Below are 25,278 nucleotides of genomic sequence, written 5' to 3'. Positions count from 1 at the left end.
CAAACCATCTAGCCATGAATGACAGGAGTAACAAGCAGCTGATTAGAGCTTAATGCCCTCAAAGGAGTAGTTTTACTGATCTGAGTCTGTGTCAGTATCACCGTTTAATTCCTTTAACAAAAATACTGATTCTATGAATGTTTCAGCATTTTTGTCAACATTCAGTTTGTACCTGTTGCCATGGACTCAATTACATCACTGTGGTCAAATGTAACTAAGTGTATTTAGGGCTGCCTGTGTGGGTATTTGTTGAGATGGACACAGATAAACAACAGGTTAACATGATTAGGAGAGGACTGACTTGGACTTCCACAAAAGTCCGATGTTTGCTTGACATCTTGGCTGAAGAGAACATACAGAACATCCTAAGAAGTCCACAGAAATAGTGACATTTAAGAAGTGATTTAAAACGAACTGGAGGAGAAGGAATTCATGGGCACAATGGATCAGTGCCAAGTCAAAGTGAAAGAACTTCAACTGCAACATTCCCTTTGCTGCTTACATCCCCGTCAGTAAACGTAGAACTATATGGTAAAAAGGGTCAAACATTTGAATTAATATATATCAGCATATAACTTTGCCTGTTGATTTTTTGAATTGATAAAATGTTTGGGGATTGCAAGTTTTCTGAAATTTTATGTTTGAATATGCAAATGAGGCTTTATCTTATTACATGTGTGTTCATTTAAATACATTTCCAGAAGAGAAATGTGAACATTGGATTAAGCCAAAGACTGAGAAAAAACTAATCTAGAGAAAGCGGCCTTTTGGGATATGTTTTGTAAAATAACATACATTTTGAATACACTGCAGGTGAATAGGGTAAAAATAAAATATGCAAGTGAGCCATTATCTAATGCTAAGTTCTGGCGAATTTAGGAGAAATCTACAGACGCAAATAGACAAAGTAGTAAAATAAACAGCTAAATGGAGCTCAAGCGCAAGTTCAGTCAGGAAGACACTAACGGGTAATCTCTGTCTCTCCTCTCCGTGTTACTCTGTCAGCTGATTGGGGGCGTGCACTTTTAACTATCCAACCAGATGCGGCACAGTTTCCTTAAGCCAATCATATCTGTGCGGTCAACTTTAAAAGTGTTCTCTCTGCTGCTGTCAGTTGTCATTTCAGCTAAGCAGACGCGACCCTCCTCCACCCCAGTCACCTCCAGTCAGCATCACATTCATGCTCCTGATTCATCATCAGATTGGAGCAACTCCCTTCACCACCACCACCAGTGTCTGGACTCCAGGGGGGATTAGGCCTATTGGACCTCGGTATCCCTACCCTCGGTGATAGTACTTCATGATGGAGTCCAATCGCCAAAGACTTTGCACTTTTCATATTTGCTTGTGTAATAAATCATTGTTAAACTATAGAACAAGTCTCTCCTGATTGAAATGTGTATTATGGATGGAAAGACGACATATTATAGAAGCAAAAATGCCTCAAAATTGAGCAGTGCATGAAAAATTATAATTTTTTCTGTAGCGTCTCGCCACAATTTGCAAACTGTAAAACCAAACTGTCTGACTTTGTAGAAAACAAACCATAAGTATCTGATTCGGGTCAGCCAAACGCACTTAGCTTGTGAAAGTGCCCTCATTCAAGCACTGAACTTGTTTTTGAGTATTTCGATTTTTACTACTCCTCTAAACTGTAGAAAAAAAAATACACTGCAAAATACAGCTCTCCATATATACAGTTTAACATAAATATGCATTTACTTTAAAAAAAAAAAAAACGTGTTCTATCTGTGCGATCCTGCTCACCACCCCCTGTCCTTCCCCCTATGCAACGATGAAATACAATACATGAAAGTATGTTTAAAACAGAAAGGTAAAACAAAAATCTACACAAATGATCTAATGAGAACTCTGAAGGTCTCCCTGTACCACAGTAGATGGTGCAGTAATGCCTGTTGGACACATTTAGCCACATCTGTTGTGAGGTTTCAGTGGATCTACAGTGGATCCCAAAAGACAAAAGTGTGAGTAAGGAAGGACCCATTGAAGCATCCACATGAACTGGAAATGACACATTGACATTGCGTGCGACTGCTTGAGCAATATGAATGCAGCCATGAACAGCAGTCCGGCGGTTTCTTAACCACCTACTGGAGTGATGCCTCATTGGTGTTCTTTTCTTAGACATATGCAGCCAAGGCAGTTTGAAAAAATATGGTGGTTCTTAAAAACAAGGTCAGCGTTTTCTTTTTATTCCTTTTTGTTTGGATGGAGGCTTACGCAATAAGATGAGTCCATATTTGTTTTCCTGTCATGCAGGAACCAGGCTGGCCTCAGGGGTGGAGGGAAAAGTTCGGCTCAGGGGACGTTTTTCCCTCCTTACCCCCCTCCCCCCACATTCAGCTCTGGTCACCTCTGAGCTTTGGAAAAACAACACTGCCAAGAACGATGGAGGCCGAGCTGTGATCTAACAACATGTGACACACTGGTGGGGAGTAGCTGTGAACAAAGCACTCTGCTGCTGCGGCCGCTCCACCAGCCGCAGTCACAGTCCGCCCATCTGGAAAAGGGCCTCATTGTTTACAGATGCAGCAATGCGGAAAAGGAAAATATCTGCCCAGGTTTAATTTCATCCGGGCGCGTTTACCAATTGTTGCTCATCTGCCTCAAACCCCGAGCGCGGCAGTAATAGAGCTCTGTCGCCCTCAGCCGTAACACCTCTGTGACGCTCAGAGAAGGTGGCTGAAGCTGCCTGAGCAGCCACGGAGAGGCATTTATCAGTGTCAAACACACCGCACAGAGGACTCACTGCAACACAGTTGTCAGCATAATTTGGCTGCCTCATACTCTCTGACTCTGCAGCCCTGGGGATTATTCTACTTTTTTTACGTCTATTCAGTGGCGAGTAATATCTTTCTATGTTTCGCCTCAGGGTTCAGAAAGCTATCTGAGCCCGGAGCAGGGCCGACGTTGACCAGGTAGAAAAGACATTCATGGATGAGGAGAAGCGATACTGTTGTCATGAAAATAATGCAAAGAGTAGTTAATGAAAGAAAAAATGACACTGAGCCAGCTACGGGAAGATTAGGCTGAGACCTAAACTGCTAAAAGGTGAACATCATGAAGATACACAATGATTTCAGTGTGAGGATGCTGATGTGAGAAAGATGCAATGTGCGAGACAAAAAACACAAGAACACATCACATTTATGTAAATGAGATATTAGAAGGAATGGGTAAGTGATGGCTCATTGCTACAAATATGTATTTTTACATATTCTCATTTTTACTATGAGAAGGCAGCCACATCTTAGGTCAGTCATTTTGTCCAAACTATTTTTCTTGAGATCCGGTTATGGTTTCCACTGATGGTTTGAGACCTTCCTCTCCAGAAAACCCCCCCCAACATAGTTTTGTTACATGACTTCTCTACTTTACTAACCGAGTTCCGTAATACAAATACTTATTTTACATAACAAACATACATATTTTAACCCAAACCTCAATCTTTTCCTAAACCCAACCACCTACTTTTGTTGCCTAAACCTTACCAAGTAAACCTAAGAAGTAAGTAAGCCTACATTGAGCGTTTATTGTGTAGGGAGAGTGTTTGCATGTAAGGAGCAGAAACTGTGCGTTTGAACACAGGCGTATATTTAGGAAAGAGACAATGTAACAAGGAGAACATGACATGCCTGAGCATGCAGAGCAGAAGTGAGAAAGGCTCTTTGGAAATGGTTGACAAAGGAAACTAAAGTAAGACTTCAATGGTCATTCCTTACAGGTCAATATCGATCTATTTGACATATTTACATATGTCAAATATATCAATATATTTTCATTAGTTGTTGCTATATTATGCTTCTTATGGTCGGCATATCCCAAATCCATTGCCTTATGTGACGTTGACTGATCCTGTTCGTTTTCTATGGAGAGTAGGAGATGAGGCAGAGCATTGCATGATGTTGAGTTAAATGACTATTTTCAGATCAAACAGTCAAACTAGACAATGCTGATTAAATATGACTCACGGTTCTGTTTCTGCCTATTCCCTGCCTCAAATGTTTTCAGAAACATAGTTTTGTGTTTTGTTCATCTATAAAATGAGAAAGTTTGTCACCCAGCAGCCATAAACAGTCAAGCAAAAACTCAGCACCACCCACCAGCCAGAGCAAACCGGACCATGTTATGTTCCACCACGTGTTTCTGTTTGTTGGCCAGATTTGTTGTATCTTTCAAATTATACTTATTTATGAATAAGATTTCGCTGTCTTCCATCATTTTGTCTGAATCATTGGATCAAGCAACAACAAACATTGACTCCATTTTGGTTTCTGCTGGTTTAATTAAAATTAGACATCTTTTATATTGCTTCCATATTATCTTAGTCATAACAAACTAAGTGACTCATCAGCAGACTCATTTTCTGTTGTTACAGGATTATTAGTAACCCATGGAGCATTTTGTTTCTGCGTTAATTACATTATACAAATAAAAAATAAAGTTTCTTCAGATTACACAAATAATTTGTAATGTTGTCAGATAGCTTTACCAGACAAATATTACTGTCATTTACTGTCAAAGAAATTCCCTGGGAACATAGCTGACATCAAGAATAATGAAAGGGTTAAATCATCCTCCACTATCACGCTTTTCACTCACCAAGACAACTCAAAGGTATGACACTGCACACGTCACTGAGAGGAGTTCAGCCTTACTGAGCTGGATGAAAGACAAAGGTAACTTTGCTATTCTTTGCAATCCGCTTCATGTAATTACAGACTGGGTATTAGATTCCCATGATGGAGACGTACTGAAGTTGATCACATGAATTCCATTTGTTCAAGTTCAATGAAAACAATGATAACTTAAAAGTCAGTATGTGGAGCACTTTCATGTGATCATAGCAAATGTCAAATAATTCTAATGGCATTAGTTTTTGTATGCAGAAAAATGAGACAGCCCTGAAGAAAATCTTAGCATGTGTTGCTTTCAGCCCCTTCTTTTGAGTATCCCTTGTGTCTTTCTACCAAGTCTACCAATGAGGACATGTTCAAATTCTACCCATGGCAAAGTTTTAAGCAAATGAGGATGATGATTAGGGAACAGCAAAATTTAAAGCAAATAAATGTGGAAAATGATGTAGACAGTTGCTACTGATTGGCTAGCCTGCTGAGGCAGGGAGGCCCAGAGCTGAGCAGCCTGCAGCAAGCATACCCTCGGTAATAAGGTGAGTTATAGGAGGCCTGCCTGAGGATCTAAGAAGCTGCTCATGGGGATGAACATTTCTAAATTATAGCTGGCAGCTTGACCGTGTGGTGCCTTAATATTAACAGTAAAATCTTAAAATCAATTTTAGAACTCACATGCAGCCTGCAAAGAGACGCATGAAAGGCTGGAATGTGCTCTCATCTCCTAGGATTAGTGAGGAGCCCAGCAGCAGAGTTTGGGGTTTGCTGGAGGCAGACATTGACTTGCAACTGATCTTTAAATAAAGAGAATTGCAACACTCCAAACGAAATGTATTCAATATCTGTAGTGACTGAAAAAATGCCTAATGTTGGCTACAATCCTCATCTGAGGAAAACCAGACCCTAGTCACTTGATTATCAATGTTTTTACATTATTATTATTGTGAAGCATTTTACTTCTCAGTAAGTACGAGGAACACGGAGCGCTCCATAGAGGGGTCTTAGATTTTGATTAGTTGGTGACACAGTGAGATTGTGTGTGCCATCGTTCCCCAACTGGGCTCCGCAAACACAAATACCCATTATAACCTCTGCAATTACACAATTGCGACTATGACACAGGACTTGACACCTCAATTGTTTCCATGGAGATGAATTGGGACTTGCAATTACAAATCAGTCTGCCACTTCAGCACACTATCTATACACACCACAGCGAGAGCCGCTTGTGAAACACGCTGTGGCTTGTCTGGTGGAATCACAAGCATTGTCTGGAATCTAGAATCTAATGAAGGTGAACGGCTCTGCACTCGACAGGCCCTTCTGATGCTGTGGATTTATCAACATGTGTCCTGCTACCCTTAGATGCTGCAGGGATTATATCTCACAAACCGCTACATGAGGATACGTTGAACATATTCAATCAAACAACCCCTCTGCCTTCTGCTACTAGAAGACGGAGAGGAAGGAAACGCAAATCTCCTTCTAATTATATTCACATTAAACCTGAGGATCCTCACACCATAGATGAACAAAAAACAACCGTTGCCTGGTTTGCTCTCCAGAATATATTTAATCCAAATTATTCAATCTATGTATATTCTGTATGACTGTATAAAAATATGCTACATTTCACATTGTAACATGATGGAATCTTGTGGTTAATTTCCAGCTGTACCCCAAACTAACTCTCTGGAATTCCACACACAGTTCACACCATGTAGACTGCTGTTGAACTTAAAGTTCAATCCAATTCACCTTTGACCTCTGATGTTTGTCATGACCTTTTCAAATGTATAACCAGCCAGATGATGGCTCACTGTGACGTTATTTCAAAGCTATGTGTGACAGAGGAAACGTTTAGTATATCACCACCATAAAAACAAAAAAGCTCATCTAGTCTTGGCAGAAATTCTTGGGATGGCAACATATCAATAGTCACAAGGGGCTACCAGCTTTGTGAAAAAGCAGATAGTAAAAGGAAAAGGTGCATTCCTGCATTCTGGTGCAAGTTGAGATCAGGGTTACTCTCCACGAAGTCTGCTTATCTGTTCAGAACCACCAGATACTGAAGATTCCAGTATTATTGGATCTACAGGGTCCATCATGAGAGTGAGTGACACAGGTGCAGCAGACTTTATCAGTCTGCCTTGAAACATGGTTACCTTATTGTGAGGCAGGTCTGTTTTCAGCCCATTTTACAGTTGACTGCTGTATAAGAGCATGCTGAAGTGTGTTGTCGGTTGTTCTGTAGATCAACCAAACAACTTTTTTAGGTAGGTGACTCACAACCAGGAAGGTTGCTGACCAGACTATATGCTGGTAGTTCAAAACTTAAAAAGTAGTTTTTGTGTTTCACTGCGCCCTCCCACAATCCTCCTCCAGGACCTTACCTGAGCCGGTGTTGTGTTCAGCTGTGTTGGAGGACGTGTGAGAGGTGGAGGTGGAGGCCTCCCTCTGGTCTGAGCTCATGCTGTCCTGGCCCAGAGGTGAGCTAGACTTTCTCGGCTTCTTGTCCGTCAGGTGCAGCGGGGAGCTTTTCTTAGGAGGCACCAGTGGCCGTCGTGGCCTGGCCGTGGCGTTGACCTTCATCCAGGCTTGGGCTTTGTACTCCACAATCTCTCCGTAGTTAGCTCGTGTCACCCGGCACTCGTACAGTCCTTCGTCCCCCTTTACGACTCTGGAGATCTGTAGCTTGTGTGAGATGTCGTTGCCCTGGACTTTCACTGTCTGTTAGAGTGATTAGAAGAGACCACAGAGTCATAACAGTGATGGAACACTGCAAGGTATCATGACACATCACGCCACTTCATTCTACAACATGCTACATGATGGTTCTACTGTGACATTTGGAGGTTAAACCATTAATACTAAGTGCATCTTGTGCATATAAACATGTATAAAAGTGGCAATGATAAATACAGGTAAAACATATTGCCAGGTGCACAGGTCAGTGTTTAAATTGTGGGTTTTTATCTGTGTCCCATTAGCGTATACAGGTTTTCCTTCCATCTCATTGTGGACCTTGAGGGCTCCAAGACACTTTTTTATAGCCGGTGGGACTGGAGCCAACATTCTTTTGCTTACTGGCTTGATCACAAAATGTTGTGTTGAGATGTGCAATTCAAATAAAATCCACTCTCACAGTGCATGTACGTAGTTGGATTTAGACCATTTCACAGTTGTAAACGCTAACATTCAAAATGTGTCCCAGTTTATTTCCTGTTGCAGTGTTTTGGGGTTTTTTCAGCTGAAAGGAAGTTAACATGGACCCAAGCTGTTGCCTAGCAATGTAGTTTTATTGAAATATATGTGTTACATTATAGAGTGAATTTTCTGGAGTCCTCTTAGAAACTGGTTATCGATTAAATAGCTAAATGGTAATGTGTGGTGGTTTTGGCAGACATTAAGGTACTTAATCACAGAGATGTAGCAATCTTGCTGCAACTCTGCTCATTGATTTGCAATGTTGCCTGCAATTGCAAAGTAGTAAGTTGGTTTGAATACATTTGGTGAAAACCTTTCCTTCCTTTATTTCAGCACTGCTCCATTTCACTAAATATTTATGACTAAAATGTAATTATCAAAGTTAAATTTCATAGGTATTGAATTAGATGTTGAGCAGTCAAAAACGCATACGCATTTAACCCCTGATCACTAAATCTGGATCTGTGAGCGAGTCTGAATGTGTGTATTTATTATTAAGAGATGGAGAAGTGATCCATGGTGGCCTGTCTCGCTCTGAGAGCAGCGCAGAAAATTCACTTGCCCATGCATGTAAATCAGGACAGCGTGGTCAAGCTGACATATGTCAAAGATTATGTTTCTGATGTATCGCAATTCCGTGTCTAATCATAGGAGGAGGGCAAGTGGGTGGGCAGGTCAAACAAACACAGGACTTTCATCCAGGAGTACTGTTATTGTGTCCTATGTGAAACCAAAAATGTATTTCATTTATTGTTAATTCTGCGATTAATACGGCACCCGAGAAAATATTTTTCCCTTGAAACGTAATTTTGAATGCAGTTTAGTTGCAGGGGAAAGTCATTTCATAGGAGAAGGGGTTGCACAGAAAGGTGATTGGGGTAAACAGCGGGCTAACAACAGCACTCTGACACTGCAGACGGGTTGAAATCCAGAGTCCTGCCTGTGGTTACATTTAGACAACAAATAAAAGTAGGGTTAGGGAAAGCTTCTGTTTTTCTTTCAGTACCTGAAATGCTGAACACGTCCAAGTTTTATGCTTCAAGTCACTGTTTTCGATTTACCCAAACATTGCACCAACTTGATATCTAGGAATGCAGCTTCACAGTTAAAAATAATTTAGACAAGAAAAACATGTTTCTAGTTCTATGCCATTATTTTACAATGTTATCGAAACTCATAGAAATCAACCTAATTTGTAATAAGCTGTCATTTAAGTTGAAAAGCCTTTACACACTGCTGGCTTGACAGATTAAGAAAGAGTACACCAAATTGTGAAATACTCGCCTGAGAATATTATGTCAAGGGCTTTTATTGTGAAATGTAAGAATGGAAGGAGTGGGTCTGGTATGAGCTGTTTTTGTCAAGGTTAAAAGTAGGAATAAAGTTTGCCATCTTGGTTTGAAAAAACGGAGCCTCCATGTTGTTGTTTCATAAATATAAGCTCCACTCAATCAGTTCCACACACCATAATTAGTTGATGCCTTTATGCTCGGGGCGAAAATGACATCACATTTTAGCATAATATTTGCGTTCTAAGTGAAAGTATTTATGACAAAATCAACAGTTGATAAAATGAATGATGTGAAATACATGTAAAGACCTTAAACAACATCTATATCTTGATCCCATCCCTGACCTTTTACATTGCACAGAGCTCTCTGACTTTCTAAGGACTCCAGCGAGGTCAGTGGCAGGAAGTGTGGGTTGCTCTGGGCACAGAATGCGCATACAGAGTGACAAGAAAAAAGAGGCAGAGCGGGTGGTGGGCCATGAGCGCAGGAAGGGAACCGCTCTGACAGTAATAATACACTGCCGCTGATTTCGCTGATTAGCTCCTTTCTCTGGTTGAAGGTGTATTATTCGGGGAAAATCAACTGCTGTTGTGTTTGCTCGGAATGAAACGCCATCCAACTTGCGCCATGACTTCCCACAACTGAGAAGCACTAGGTTGCAACCAGGGACACGTGGGGTAACTCTGAACTTACACTTATTTTTGTGCCCTCGTCATAGGGATCAGGCTCTGGTATCATCTCCATCTGGAAACAGAAAGCAAAAGAAGAAAGAGAAGAAGCATTAGCAGAGGGATGGCAGCCTGCTGTAGAGTCTGCTGGCAGAGAGCCGCACTGAGGACACATTCTAGTATGTATGTTATGCAAGTCTCTTGTCAGACTCCTTTAAACCAGCTACAAGATTGCTATGACAACTTAAAAAAAAGGCATCAGCTGTCCGCTGACGGTTATAAATCTTTCATTCCAACATCAACATGCAGTTTACAGACTGAGGGATTGCATTGCTACTGTTCTGCCTTTAAAAATGAATGCACAAAGATGTTGCTCTAGCCACTGTTTTTGATTTATTTTTAGATTCTTTGAGTGGCTCTGTGGAGAAATTAGACAGTTTCCAGACACTGCAGTGAATCACGGGGAAAAGCAGTCTGGACCAGGACACTGTGTGACAAACTAACAGCTTCCTGAGACAAATGATGCATCAAAAACTCCATCAGTCCATGAAAACTGATGACAAATAATAAAATGTCAGAAGGAATGGAATAGCATTTCGGAAAAAAGAAAGAAAATCAAAGTACTAAACAGCGTAGCTCTGGGGCTCAAGAAATGCCCCTGTCTGAGGCCCGGCGGCATCATTCTAGCACGGTGGCAAGCACTAAGCCTCCAGCCTACATCACGGACTGGGCATTGATTTTAGAGGCTATAATTTATTTATCTCACATCGGATGCCAAATGGATGTGTGCCCGGAAAAAAAAGAGCTGAAGAGGAGCAAGAGCGGTGCAGCAGAAAACACTTGAGAGGAAGAGGAGGAGGAGGTTTCTCCAGAGGATACAGGAAGCTCCATGGTCGAGACGGAAAACCAGGCAGAGTAAGAGAGAGATAAGATGGCTACTTATGAGCGTTCGCAGCAGAGAGCGTTCCTTCAAGTGCTGTAATTACCTCGGAGGAACCGGGCTCTTTTCTCTGGAGGATTTTTTGGCAGACAGGTGATTAATGAGCAGAATTAGGAGCCATAGCTTTCTCTGTCTGCATGTATGCATGACTCTTATGTCTTGACTCCACAGATGGACCCGGCACCCTCCATTGTATCGAGGAGACATCTTTAACGGTGAGGCAGGATTAATTGTCCTCGAGTCTTGGCGCTGGACTGTTTCAAGTCATCAATTTCAGCCTCCTTTTTTACAAACTTCACAGCGGTTATATGGGCTGGGTGTGCAGTCTATATATGTCACCTGAGGAGGATTAAGTTTGAGCTCCACTCGAGGACAGATGCTCTCTGGTCTACACATAGTGGCTGCTGCGTTCAGGAAAACATGGTCCAATGAAGGAGGAGGTGATGGCCTCTCAACATTTCATCATGTAAAATCCTCTGGGACTAATGAAATAGCTTTTCATCACAACACAGCTGAACTCTATTATTTTTCAGTGTCCAGTGTTTAATTAATGTGATGTATAATTAAAATCCTTTACTGACTTCAGTCAAAGCAGTAACACAAGCAACATGTTGTCATTGCTCCACTGATTATTGCAACATTCTGTCCTGACCTACTGTAATACATTCTTTTACTACTGATAATGAAGTCGTGTCTGGGAACATCCTCCTACTCCACAGTGTTCTTGTCACTTTGGTGTCTTCATTCTCTTTATCATTGCGAACCCTTTTAATGCTAACTAAGAAGGAGCGGCAAGCTTGAAGTGCTATAATGCAAGTAGTTTGTGTTTCTCCATGACATTCTCCATGACATTATCTGTGCACATATTGCAATCTTCTGCCCTAGTCCCTTCTTAGTGTCAGTGTACAGTATGTACATGTAGGTCCTATTGTTGACTGCAAAACCAAACCCGTTGATATCAGTGCTTAATTAGCATGGCCTACGGTCGAGTAGCTACACGTTGCTTTGGGTGTTGCGTACCAACTTTTTGGGCTCTATTCTGGTGTCGGTGCACAAAGCAGTGCGCCAACAGTGAACTGTGATTTTGCTGCAGCGCATTGAGGTTTTATTTCACTCTGCAATCTTGGTGACAAGATGCATGTGTCTCCTGCTCAGAGCAGGACGACAACTCACATTTGTTCCATATTAGTTCAGTCACTTTTATTTGGTGAATGCACATCCATTTAAACCTCCCTAAAATCATAATCATAAAGGTCCTTTAGTCATGTCCTGAATGTCTTTCCTTCCACAGCCATCTGAAGGCAAAAGGTATCTGTTCCATCTGCAGTTTCTAGCTGGGATGATAATGCACCAAGTCATGGTGCAATCATGCACTGCAGGTCTACTGGCTACATTTTGTGCAACCAGCACCGGACTGTTGCAAAATACTAAACTTGTTATTTTAATGAATTATTCTTCAGGTTCTACAGCAAATCAACGGCCATGTTGGAAACTGGGCTAACAACTACTAACTGTGTCTCCATCCATATGTTGGTGCTACAGTGGGAGAGTCTGCATGATGGACGGGTAAATAAAACGTGCCTTCAATATCAGTCGCTTCCGACACATATCCTGTCTCAGACTAGTAAGAGTTGACCTTTTTTATCATTTAATGAAAAAATATTTTCCTGAGGGTAATTAAGTGATTTTAGTAATATATATATATAGATGTTAGATTTGAGCCTAAATGAAACCATTCTATTGTTGCCATTCACAGCTGTTGTAGGAGCGATATCGTTGTCTTTCATAGCAAAGGTTAAACACTAGCTCGGGACCAAGCTGAAGAGTTGAAACTTACAGAGACTGGATGAATCGTACATGAAGAATGTTTCTTTTTTTTAGTCTTTGACAATCAGGATGGAGCACAAACCTTTGGGACTAAATACACGAGACAACACACGGAACGTCTGGTCAGTAACTACTGGAGTTCTGGTTGTTGTAGCAGAACAATCACAACAGCAACCAGCCGTTTTGCCTGTTCATATGCAGTGTGAGATTTGCATTAGAAAGGCAAAACAATATGGATGTATATGGTGAAGGCAGACTGTATAGCCTAGAGGGAATTGTCCACTCGTCAAATACCGATGCTTGCAATGTTTAGAGAAGTGCAGCCCGCTTCCTTTTGGCGCCCATGTAAACCAATTGGGCTGTTCACACAGGACGCCTGCTTGCAACCTCCAGCAATAGTTTTGCCTGGCAAAAAAACACACTGATGATCTACCGTGAACTATATGAATGATATATTATATTAACAATTCAGATAAATGATCAAATATGCTTCCCACGCTTCTAACTTTCCTCCCGTCTCTTCCTGCAGTTCTCGTGTTTCAATTCTCAGATTTCTAAGCACTATATTTCTTAGAATGAACCTAGTGTCACTGTTGATTGTGGTTTCTAAATCACATACTTGTTGCACATATTTGTCAGTTGTGTCTAAACAGAGAGCAAGTGTGAAGAGCAGGAGACAGCTGTTTGTGTGAAACCAGGATCTTTTCCTAAACGTATCCAAGTAGACTGAAAAACAAAGTATTCCTACGTTGGAAGTTTATTTTCAAAAGACATTATGCATGTAATTAGCAGAAACTGACACATTGTCGCTGACGCGTCCAAAACTGATGTAAGAGGGGAACCGAGAGCGTCATCGTTTGCAGAGTAGGGTCACTGATCAAATGTCAGTATTTAGCCAGTTGGTAGTGAAAATGTGCTGCAACTATGGCCATTCCTCTTCTACTTTTAAGTTTAAAATAATGATCTGCAGACTGTCATCACCAACTGACCCAGACTAGAACAGACCCGGTCGTCACATCCCAAAGCATACTCAGAATCCGCTCAGTCATTATGTGTGTTCCCTCGTTCAGGAGGACATTGCTTAGGGAGAGTCAGTTCTATCATCATTAGGAATAACATTTCCACCATGTTGGCTTTGATTGACATATGTAAATGAGAAGTTGATCAAATATTTTTTTTTAGCTAAGTTTGCTTTTTATTCATATTTAGCGATGCATTTCTTTACTTTTGGAGCTGCTGCTGAGCTCATAGACTTCAAGCAAATGAGTCAACCTAACTCAAAAAAAGCACTACGCTTAACTCAAGGTTCATCAGGGTTACAAAACTGCACAGTTGAAATTACACACACTGCATACCTTCCAGCTGCAGACTCATCACACAATGAAGGAATGACAGTATCAATCATTTTGGGTTTGTCTCTGCTTGGTCTGCAGGTCAGCTTTGTTCACATATTGAGAATAAATCCACTTATATTTAAAATAATGTTTTATCCAAATTGACTGTTTGGATTGGCAGGCACTAAAACCCCAAAATTAGGGAGTACTTTACGAGTGTCAACCCATTAGTCACCCAGCACTGTGCAAATGCAATTAAGGTAATTTTGACTTAATGAATGTCCAATATCAATTCAGAATCACAGCATTTATCATCCGCTGTAAAAGGCATTTATCTGCCACTGAGATGTTGCTGCTCTGTGTCGTTAAAGAGAACAGATGAAAACGAGTTAGACCTTAAACCTTTTATAGAGAACAATCACTTTCATTTACTGTTTCAACTTGTCCAGTACAACTTTTCTAAATTGGTACCTGACAAATGTTCCCACAAGTAACTTTTGGGGCTGCGACCGCAAAGCAACATTTTCAATGACACTGTCGGAATAAACCTCCATTATTTTCTCATTTATATTTTATTCCTATCGCATAAGTGCCTTCTGAGCCAAAACCGCGACCGCTCGCAAGTATCTCAATTTCAATCGCTTGTCTCTTTATTGCAAAACCCTTCCACCATGACATGCTGCCATTCTTCATGCAAATCTCAAATTGACTCCTTGTAAAATGTGCTCCGCAATTATTGTGCATCAAAAAAGCTCCATTGAGTTGCTGGGACTAAATTAACGTCACATGAAGAGAAATTGCATTTAAACTGAAATATAAACTAGACCACCCTGTGCTGCTGTGATTGTATTACAGCTCTTACTGTGACTGGAATGGCCCTGACCCCCGATGATAGACATGCACGACCAATGAAAACACATTAAAAAGTACCAAATATTTAAATGAGTTTATCCAGCAATCATCGGCAACACAAACAGTGAGAGGAGGTTAAACTCAGGTCATGGACTTCATATGACACATTAAACCCAGTGATCTAAAGCTATGGTGGCAGAGGAAATGTGTCATTAAATACTGCAGTGAATAGCTCATCACCACCTCTTTCCATAATGTGATGCCAACCTAGTATGGTATTGAAACACACATAAAAAAGACCCCTAAATTGTCCTTTCAACATGATAAGAAGCAATAGTATATTACTTAAATGCTTCTGTGATGCAATACATAACAAAATCAGGACGTATGGATTTAAGGGTGCTTTTACAGCTGTAGTTCATTTGATCTGGACCAAGGGAGAAAACATGAAGTTATACAGACTGACCGGTAACAATTAGCATCCTGCATCATCAGGACCCCCGTGGGGAAATCACATTCCAGTGAAGAAGTTTATGAAGCACTTCAATGCGTATGATGTGTAAGGAACACGAGTGCTTGGGAAAAAATATTTGGACGGACCTCGATTTCAGCTGATGTCCTCCTGTAGAAATATAAGTTTGTTCAATAAAATCCTTTGTTCCAACTGATGTCATTAAAAATACTGCTTGCATTCTGCAAAGAATTTAGAGCAGTGGGCCCTCAGAACAATGGTTGTTTGTTTTTGGCATAACAGGCTGTCTGACAAATGGTCAATGTGAAATTATTGGGACTATTGTGTGTTTCGGAACAATGGGCAGTCGCCTTCCTAAAACCCAATAATGTACAACAAACATCACAACTTCCTCAACAACCAAATCAGGACATTGTGTGGCTCGACATCACCCAGCAGGTAGGATACGATGGAGATGCTTATGTTGCTGATATGCACATGCTAACATTATATTTTGGTCATGGAATGGGGCTAGCCACAACAGCTAATGTTAAAATCAAGTGTTGGGTCCATTTAGCTAATCAGGGAAAATACCCATGCTGACGTGTTACCGTGGATACCAAATGATACATACATGGCCTTATACGTATCAATTATAAGATCGCTTCATGAGCAGATTTCACTACAGCAGATGGATTTATTAATAGTAGCTATTGAAATCATGCTAAAATCACATATCTGCTATCGTAAAATCCTGGGGTTGATTCGTTTGCTTTCACACCACGAACAAACCACACCAGTCCGCTGGGATGTGGACCGAGGCCCACGTTAAGTGGTCTTGGTTTGGTTGTTTGGTCCACACCAGGATTTGATTGACAGCTTTCACACCAATCAAAACAAACCGTACTAACTGGTCAAATGGACCTGAGTTTGTTTTAACTGAACCAATCAGGAACCAAACAGTTGTTAATAATAGTGTTGATTGTCTTACCATCAGCTCTAACAAATACCACCAATTGATGTACATGATATTTTTTAACCTAAATCATCAACCAAAATAAGGTTCAAATAAAGAACATTGCTCTAACCTTGGTGTAAGCTTTACAGTATGAGTGATTGACAGAAGAATGGACAACTATAGGGTGAAACATCCACATTTGGCAGATGAGTCACCATAAAACCTGAAGCTTAATACAAGTGACAAAGAAAACTGGGCTGAACTGGGTAACAGTTTAGTTCAGGAGTTAGCGTGGTGGCTCAGTAGCATAATGTACGGTTACACCAGACATGATCTGCTCTTTGATCTGGTTTCATTCATACATCCCTCTCTCTAACTGCCTCAAACACACACAAATGCATTCATTGTCATTCACCGGGTTGTTGGAGTTTTGCGTTACACAACCTATACTGTAAACCTGGTCTCAGCCCTCAGATGTAGCCTATTGATTTTCTATCAGCCTTGAGCAAAAACAAAGCATTAGGTCAAACGTGGTGAAACTGATCTGTATTTTTTTTTATTTCAGGTTGTTCGGGGCCCATCTGGCTGAAATATGTAGTTTATGGCAGAGTGATTACTCTGTAGCCTGTACTGTACGCTGAGTACTATGATTGAAGAGGTGGGAAAAACTCATGTTACCAAAAAAACCCGAAACCAAAATAATTATGTTTGAAGCCAAAGTGGAGTTGCTAGTTCTTTTTTATTTTCTTTCATATCTCGAGTTTAAGTTGAGTCCAAGCATCCATTTTGAATGTTCTCAGCCTATTCAATGGGAGTTGTCAGTTGTTTTCACTAGCATTCAAATACTTTAACAAACTGCATCCACCACACTGTGAAAGTGTAAGTGAAACTTACACTAAACCCACTTTAGTTTTAGGCAACAAAACTACTTGGTTAGGTTTAGTACAACGTTGCAATTTAGGTTGAAAAAGGTACATCAGTTACGTAACTTACATACCTTACTAATGCCACATATACAAGTTACGTAATCTAAACCATGATCTTATTGGTACAGTAAGTAAGTCAACAGTGAGTTTCACATGGGACAGCGGGGTCATCGGTGAAAGTCCTGATTGACTCATCCATTCACCTTGACCTCCTCTCAACATGGACTACACTCTTTATACTACGTCACAGGACTTCCACCTTTGCTCCCGTACTCATTTCAATGGCCACTAGAGGTTGGCGTCATCTTCTTCATAATGAACGTGCGGACTGGCGGAGCCTGGGATACAACTGCTGATCTTCCGAATGAAGGACGACCCAAACAAACTCAGAACTTTCACCTTGGAAACCGCTGTTTGAGTTATTTTATAACACCAGTTGTTAGTCAGATGAGTCGTTAGTATTGCTAGTCATGTCATTCATTGGTAGAGTTAATGTCAACCACCATCTTTTCCTAACCCTAAATAAGTAGTTTTGTTGTCTAAACCTGACTTCCTGTGAGATGGAAGTATATTTTGAAAAGACACAATGCATGAAACAAATATTGACACACTCTCCCTGACACGTCCACAAATGCTGCTAGATGGGAACCTAGAGTGTCATAGTTTGAAGCTGAGGGCCACTATAAGCCTCATTATTTGACGAGTTAGGAAGGATAATACATTTTATATTCAAAAGGAAAGTAAAACCCTGTGCCTTAAGTACCGAAATTCTTTAACAGCTCTCCACTGTGCACACCTGTATCCACTTTATTATTAGCTGGTGTTTCTTTTGTCCAATAACTGGCCAAATGTGCACTCTGTGACGCAATGTCAGGATATTTCCTGTGCAGCATCAAAATGTCTCAAAGATCTAAAACACCATGTCCCAGTGTCAGTCTCTCAGAATCATAGAGCAAGGCTTCTTTGTAGAGCCGCTATTTGCACTGATGCTCAGTAATGATAAAAAGGAGAAATCCATAGAAGAAGAGATCAAGATAACACTGTCTCCACCCACAGCAGCAGAGAATAGACCAGCATCCGATGTTGCAGTATGATGATACGTTTTGCGTAAGACAAATGTAACCCATGACTGAATATTCTCACTTGTGAGCTAATTATATGCCCGTACACCCACTTTGATTGAAAGCAATGAGTTCATGGACTGTTGATATGGAATGTAGGAAATTATGAGCTGAAGTCAAAGAAGATGAGGCAACCTCCGACACATCAACCGTCACAAATTGATGATGTTTAACAATGAAAGAGTATCTGTTGGGATTTTTTAAAGATCTTACTTCAACTGAAAGAATACATCTGCAAAAGGCAGCATGAAGGTTTGAGTAAGAAAAAAAATAGTTGGATTGAATCGATTTGATGAATATCATAAAAAGACAGCTGCCATCATAAAACCACAGCAATCTTCTAAAGACACGGTGACTGACAGAACACAAACAGGCTGACCTCAGTCTGACTTGCTAAACCAACCACAGACAACAATACAGAGAAATAATAGCATTGACACGGATACATTATCCTTTAAAACATTCAATCTCCAGCTTTGTCTGCCAACTGCCTTGAAGAAAACTGGGTTAGAAGAAGCAGTCAGCTTAAATACAACACATCGCTGTCGGGCGGAAACATCGTATCGCCATATTTCGTCTTTTTTTCTCACAATTCATGAATAAATCATGAATCATACTTTGACAATGCAGTGTTCATTTCAATCATTTTAAAAAACGTTTTTGAAAGTTCCTAACCGACAGCGACCATTTATAATGGCATACTGTATTGGTTGATGAAATCCTGTCTATACTGGCCATAAGGCAATTCCTTTGTAACGTGGCTATAAAAGAACAAATACACACTCATCTTTGGTGAATGGACCCTTCGGCAAGAACGTCCCTATGGTATAATTATGCAAAATGATGTTCAAGATGTTTTGGACTGCTAAAGCTTCATAAAAGATTCTGCTTGAGTTTAGAAAACCTGTTATGATCTTGTGGAAGATTGTGACCAATAATTAAGACAATTAAGAAAAAATCCAAACCTGTCCATGCACCAATATACCAAAGAAACCAGTTCTGCTCCAAAATCTGTCAAAGTTTACGTTTACTTCACTTGTTCTGCCATTGTGAGACTGAACTTCTCTTCCTTTCTATAAATAAGTGGTACATCCTTCATGTAAGGTCATGCAAACTGTGTGACGTTTGATTCCGTGTGCTCTGTCCTCAATTCAAACCAGTGTAGCTCTATTCAAACTCATACGACTCCTACGATCCAGCACAAGCACAACACTCATCAGTGTGTTTACTTGTTTCAATGCAAGATCAATCATCTTATGAATACATTTCAACAAACCTCCAGGGCAATGCAATAGAGGAGTAAATGCTGCATGTGTAAGGCACCTACAAATTGACAGCATATTGATGCTCTGTGACACATCTCCAATTATGATGGATGTGTTTGGCTCCATCGCGATCCATTACAGCCAGGACAACTTAATCATATCCGATAATGAGCTATGAATGCTGCATGCATTTTAAATCAGATCTCTCCTCCCGTGGCAGTGTGCCTCCATCTTTAAGAACAAAGTGAGGCCATAGTGGGTGGAAAGTTCGAGTACATAAAGCACAGTAGTCTACCCTGTAAAGTGCTTCCTAATTACAATACTCACTGACTCCCGCTTGAAGATGTTTTGGGTCTAAGCTTAGTTGTTAACCCTAATTACATCCCACAGCTGACAGGGGTCCCATTCACATGCAAACACTAATCCCCTTCACAGCCCATTGGTTTATGACAAGAGCTATGTTAATTACATGTAAAGCCTGCAATTGTGCATGTAGAAAACATGAAAGTGCTCAAATTGTGTACAATTACTCCATTACTTTATCCAGTGAAGGGGAAATGATCCTTTGACAAGCCAATGTTGCGGGAATTAAAGACCAAAAGAGCGCTGTTATTTAACTGTGAGATGGTCTCAAAGCACAACTCAACAAGCATGGTACTGTACAACTAAACTGCACTCTCAACATTTTGAGGGAAACGTATTTCGCAGCTTGAAACACATGGTTAACATTGTAAATTATAACAAACGCAAAATGCTACAACAGTACAAGGTTAGGTTTAGTATAAAACATCATGATATGGCTTCAAATGAATTCAAAATTGAAACAAAACAAAACAAAAACAAAACAATTATGTTTGGGCAACAAAAGTACTTGGTTCACACATGAATCACCAGCCTTCTCCTGGGGTAAAGCTAGGGCTGCACAATTAATCGAATTTTAATCGCGATCACGATTTTGGCTGCCACAATTAAATGAGCATGATCGTCTGCGATATGGACGTTTAAAATGCTCTGCTACATATCAAGTCAAGCGCTTCCTCAACTAACAGTCAACCAACCACCAGGGGACGAACGAGATGGGAGGTGTCATGCGCGCACCCTGCAGCGGCAGCCTCAATACAAGTTCTGTCTGCAGTCGACTCCGGTATCAGTAGAAGAGTAGACAGACAACAGAACAGAGAGCAGACGGTCACGGGTGTCGTGTGAAAGTAAATCAAATGTCAGGAGCAAGACACGGTTCTTCAGGTGAATAAGAACCATATACGTTTTATTTTGATGCAAAGACGTGTACATTAGCTGGAATGTAGCACAACATGGAAGTGAAAGCAGTGCTCTGTTGATTTATTTTTGGGTAAAAAGTGTTTTATTTATATTTTCCTTCTATGAGATGCACTGTGATAAGGACCAGTCTGATGCACAGATGTGTACATTAGCCAGCCCAGAATGTAGCACATCAATGGAAGTGGAAGCAGTGTTCTTGTTCATTTAAACGTGAAAGTGCAATAAAAAGATGTTGTCCCTAAAATGAATGAATAATCATGATCTCAATATTGATCAAAATAATCGTGATTATGATTTTGGCCATAATCGTGCAGCCCTAGGTAAAGCCTTGTGCTTTTTGACCCATCACAACAATGACCTCCTCCTTTCACTGACACCTGGGGACTCATTTCCAACCAATCCTCAACAAAACATGTGTACCTCAAAATGTTATTCAGAATAGAGTTTCATTGTACATGCTGTGTATGGCAGCCACAGTAGTGTCGGAATGAGGACGCATCAGTCACCGGGTGCAACGCAGAGGTCAAAATGGAGGTTTGCCCTCTTTTCAGCTCCTGCTCTTGCAGATATCCATGCAGACATCCTCAGACACGCACTTGACTCTCTTTGTGTCGCAGCATCAGAATCCCAGGGCGTTAGCTTCGACAAATTACAATAATTCCCCCCGGGCCCAGAGGGCTGCTAGAGTGCTTTCAGCTCCTCCATCATCTTTTCAAGTTTCATCAAAATTGCTTCAGTTATTCAAAGAATTATTTTGCTTCAGACATGTATCAGAATCCAAGGTCATAACCTGCAAAAAATGTCTGATTCTCTAAAACATGTATATTTGTTTAGGCAATTTTGTTGAAATATGACATTACAGTCATTTAGCAGATGCTTTTATCCAAAGCGACTTACAATTCAGATTCTATCACATTTCTACACCGTAGGCACAGCTACAGGAGTGTCTAGCTCAAGGACACATCAACATAGACTAGTGGAGCCGGAGCCGGGGATCGAACCACCGATCCTCTGATTGAAGGACGGCCCTGCTACCCACAGTTGCCCAAATATATTTTCATCCATTTCAACCATTTGCTGGCAAGTTTAAAACTGCCTTTCTATGCTATAAAATGCACAAAATGGTTGCCCTTTGTCAGCCATTTCATTTTGACACATCAAAAAAACACCCTTACACATTACAGTGTTGTAAACGTTGCATACATCATGGTACTTACGAGAAAGCCAAAAAAAGATGCAGCATATAACGTTTATCTCCACGCATTTTTCCTTTAATAATAATAGTGGGAACAAACTTACTGAGAATCCACTCATTGAAACAGACTTTAGTTTCTTTCTTCTGAAATAGCTTCACTGTAGCCTGGGTCCGTGCCACTGTTCACGTTGTATAATGAACAATGTCAGTTCCGGGGTATTACCTAATCTCATTGGTCTACTTGTTCTCATGCAAATCTATTTGTGCGTTTGTTGTTCGATAGCCGATGCTGCCTAAGAGCAGCTAACGCTTTGCCTGTGTTATTGTCACATTGAATGAACACGAGCAATGCAACTCCACACATCAAAACGTCAGCTTGTTCCATTATCCAACTTTATTATTAATGAAAATTAAATAAATAAACACATGAATAATGAATAATGAACATAATATATAACTTATGAAGTCATATTTCTGCCACTTTCCACAACTGATCATGAATAAATTCACCAATGGGCTCGAATTATCTGTATAAAATGATTCTTTGAATGATCAATGTATTTATTTAAATCAAGGCTTCTCTGGGTGACTGTGACAGGCTGGAGTGTAGACTTGTGATGAGTCTGAGTGTAGAAAGAGTTGATTTAATCTGGAACTCTGTTGTCATGACAATAACGCTGCTAAGCTATTCGATGTAAAATCTTTGATGTTTATTTACTGTTCGCACTTTTAACTCCTTCTGCATAAAATAAAATGAATTAAATAATTTACAATATTTGTGCTGGATAATCCTAGTAACCACCCTATAACACTAGAAATAAAACTCTAATTATACTAGCCTTTAAATGAACACGACAGTCTCTAACAGGGTGCGCATGTGTAATCTGTTCACAACACTGGTCTGTATTACAATACATATTAATAATAGCAATATGATATAAAACATTTTTTCACTTTCCAATTTACTTTTAAGAATGTACGTTTTCTGCCTGTGCCTGCTGCTCGTTGGCATGGTAACATGGATTTCAGGCCAGACAAAAAGCTCCTTCCCATCCTCACACTTTATTTCAGACGCAGTACTGATCATCATTATTATTATTGACCCATCCTTGATAAGTAGAAAGAGACATTAACTCTTTCTACAGCCAGACTATTCACACGTCTCAGCACTAAAGCCGGTATCATTCACTCAAATAGTTTAGGAAGCCTTAATTAAATAAATGCATTTAAAACATTTTGAAAATGAAATAATTGAATGAATCATTATATACAGATAATTCCACTGTTCACGCCCATTGGCAAATTCATTCAGGATCAGTTGTGGGAAAGTGGCAGAAATATGACTTTATAACAGTTATTTATTATGTTCATCGTTTACGCTATTTGTTTATTCGTGTTAGTTTTCTTTAATTTGCTCGCTGGAGTAAACATGTTTGAAAATGCGCAACTTTTATTTTGAAGGCGAGCTGTCTCTGTTTCCTGCTCTCTACTTCCTTGACTCAATTTTCATTATTAAAGTTGGATAATGGAACAAGCTGACCGTTGATGAGTGGAGTTGCATTGCACGTGTTCATTCAATGTGACAATAACAGAGGCAGCGTCGGCTATTAAAGAACGACCTCAGTAGACCTGCTAAAGATATTCTATAACATGGTGTTTTATATTAAACTGGGCCTAGTGCCATGGATAAACATACCTTGTTATTGTGCATTCAATACTAAGCTATTCAAATAATACACATGTTCATATATTCATGTTTTTATTTGAAACATGTGAAGGTACAGTGAGTAGGGTGGCCGTGCCACTGCCATTCATAAACATACCTTGTAAAAAAATTGGGGGGAAAAAATGAAATATTGTGTAATCAATCAGAAATGTCACGACCCCCTGCAGTACCTCCGCGGACCCCCTAGGGCATTACACAACATAATTATACAACATAAACAATGGCAGATAAATGATACTTCATGCACGGACCAGCCTGGTCACTCTATTGTTGCCTGCAGCTGTAATTACTTGTTACTGTAATCAGGCAGCAGCTTTTGTGCATGTGTCTTTTGTCTTCAGTTTGAAATTTGAATCAGTATGATGTGATCAGAGTTGTAATTTTCTTAAACTTGAATTGCATCTTTCATCATCCACGAGTGACAGTAATCAGATCCTGTGGACGTGTCTCGTGTTTAACCGATGGTGAAATTAGCCTCCAAGCATGTGAGTGAGAAAATCAACTATAGTGAGTCCTGCTTTGAGATAAGCAAATAAATATGTCCACTGGATACAACATCCCTCAGCCAACAGGACACACGTCCATCTGCAATGAAAATAAGTAGTTCACTGTCCAATAAGTCGTTTTGTATTGCTTGTAATTTGAAACTTATGGATCCAGAATATCATAGAAGATGGTAGATATGAGCGCCTGGTGGCTGGCAGCAGTAAAGCCTCTCCATGTTAACGTATGGGACTTGGACCAAACCAAAAAAAATGACTGCGTCAAATATATTTTTTTCAAAGATGGTTTCTGCCATTTCAGGTAGTTCTTATCACGCTGCTAAAGGTTCAAGTGTGTTTTTTTAATTAGTTATTTGATGCAATACAAAGGGGGTGTGATGTCATGAAAGACAGCTGCTCTGAGTGAAGAAGTGGTGGAGCTGGAGGGAATTACACAAGAGAGAAGATGTTACTCTAACTTTCTATAACCTTCACTGGTCGCTATAATAGAACATGTGTCAATTTGATCAGACATGTATTGATAGAGATATTATGGATAGTTGTGGCAGCTAACTATCGTAGAAGCTAGGTGGCTCAAGCTAACAAGCTGTCGCCGTGCTTGTTGTACATTTCCCCATGATCCAGATGTGGAGCTTTGTTATCATCCACCCCCGATTCACTGTCAAAAATGATATTCAGTGATACAGAGGAGCAAAAAAGGTTTGGTTACCAAAAGGTTGACAGCCCATATTAGTCATGAAAGTGTTATGATTGGAAAAAAGACAAATCCGACAGGAACACAGAAAAATGAGAAAGAAATGAAGGAGAGCCCTATCACCAGTCGTTTCCTGAAGTCATACCCTTTGAGGGCCTGTCTTTACTGGGAGTAACGGCAGGTGTGTTTTTTGTTAGTGATGCATAGTTAAATGTAAAAAGAGTCCTCAAACATTTGAGATATTGTAACATTGTGTAAGTGTCTTTGCCTGGTTTTAAATGTATCATTTAGTTTACGGCTTAAACTTAAACAACTTCAAGTGTGCAGTACCTCTTTAAGGTTTTTCAATCTTATCCTAAAGACATTTTGCCAGCATAGCATTCGAC

The 25,278-nt window shown here is 40.2% G+C and overlaps 1 protein-coding gene across 1 annotated transcript in view; it reads right to left on the bottom strand.

The window, feature by feature from the left end:
* The window catches only part of vstm2a (V-set and transmembrane domain containing 2A), a gene marked incomplete at both ends in the record, with an annotated part of 75,937 nt that overhangs the window by 8,076 nt on the left and 42,583 nt on the right, over positions 1 to 25,278 (bottom strand). The window contains 2 exons of the mRNA XM_079181009.1: positions 7,046 to 7,382; positions 9,845 to 9,895. Coding sequence (XP_079037135.1) covers positions 7,046 to 7,382; positions 9,845 to 9,895 — 388 coding nt within the window. The remainder of the gene's footprint in view (positions 1 to 7,045; positions 7,383 to 9,844; positions 9,896 to 25,278) is intronic.

Source organism: Pholis gunnellus (assembly GCF_910591455.1).
Source record: "Pholis gunnellus genome assembly, chromosome: 20".
Taxonomy (NCBI): Eukaryota; Metazoa; Chordata; class Actinopteri; order Perciformes; family Pholidae; genus Pholis; species Pholis gunnellus.
The sequence above is the reverse complement of the archived record's forward strand: the minus strand, read 5'-3'. Positions and strand labels throughout refer to the sequence as shown.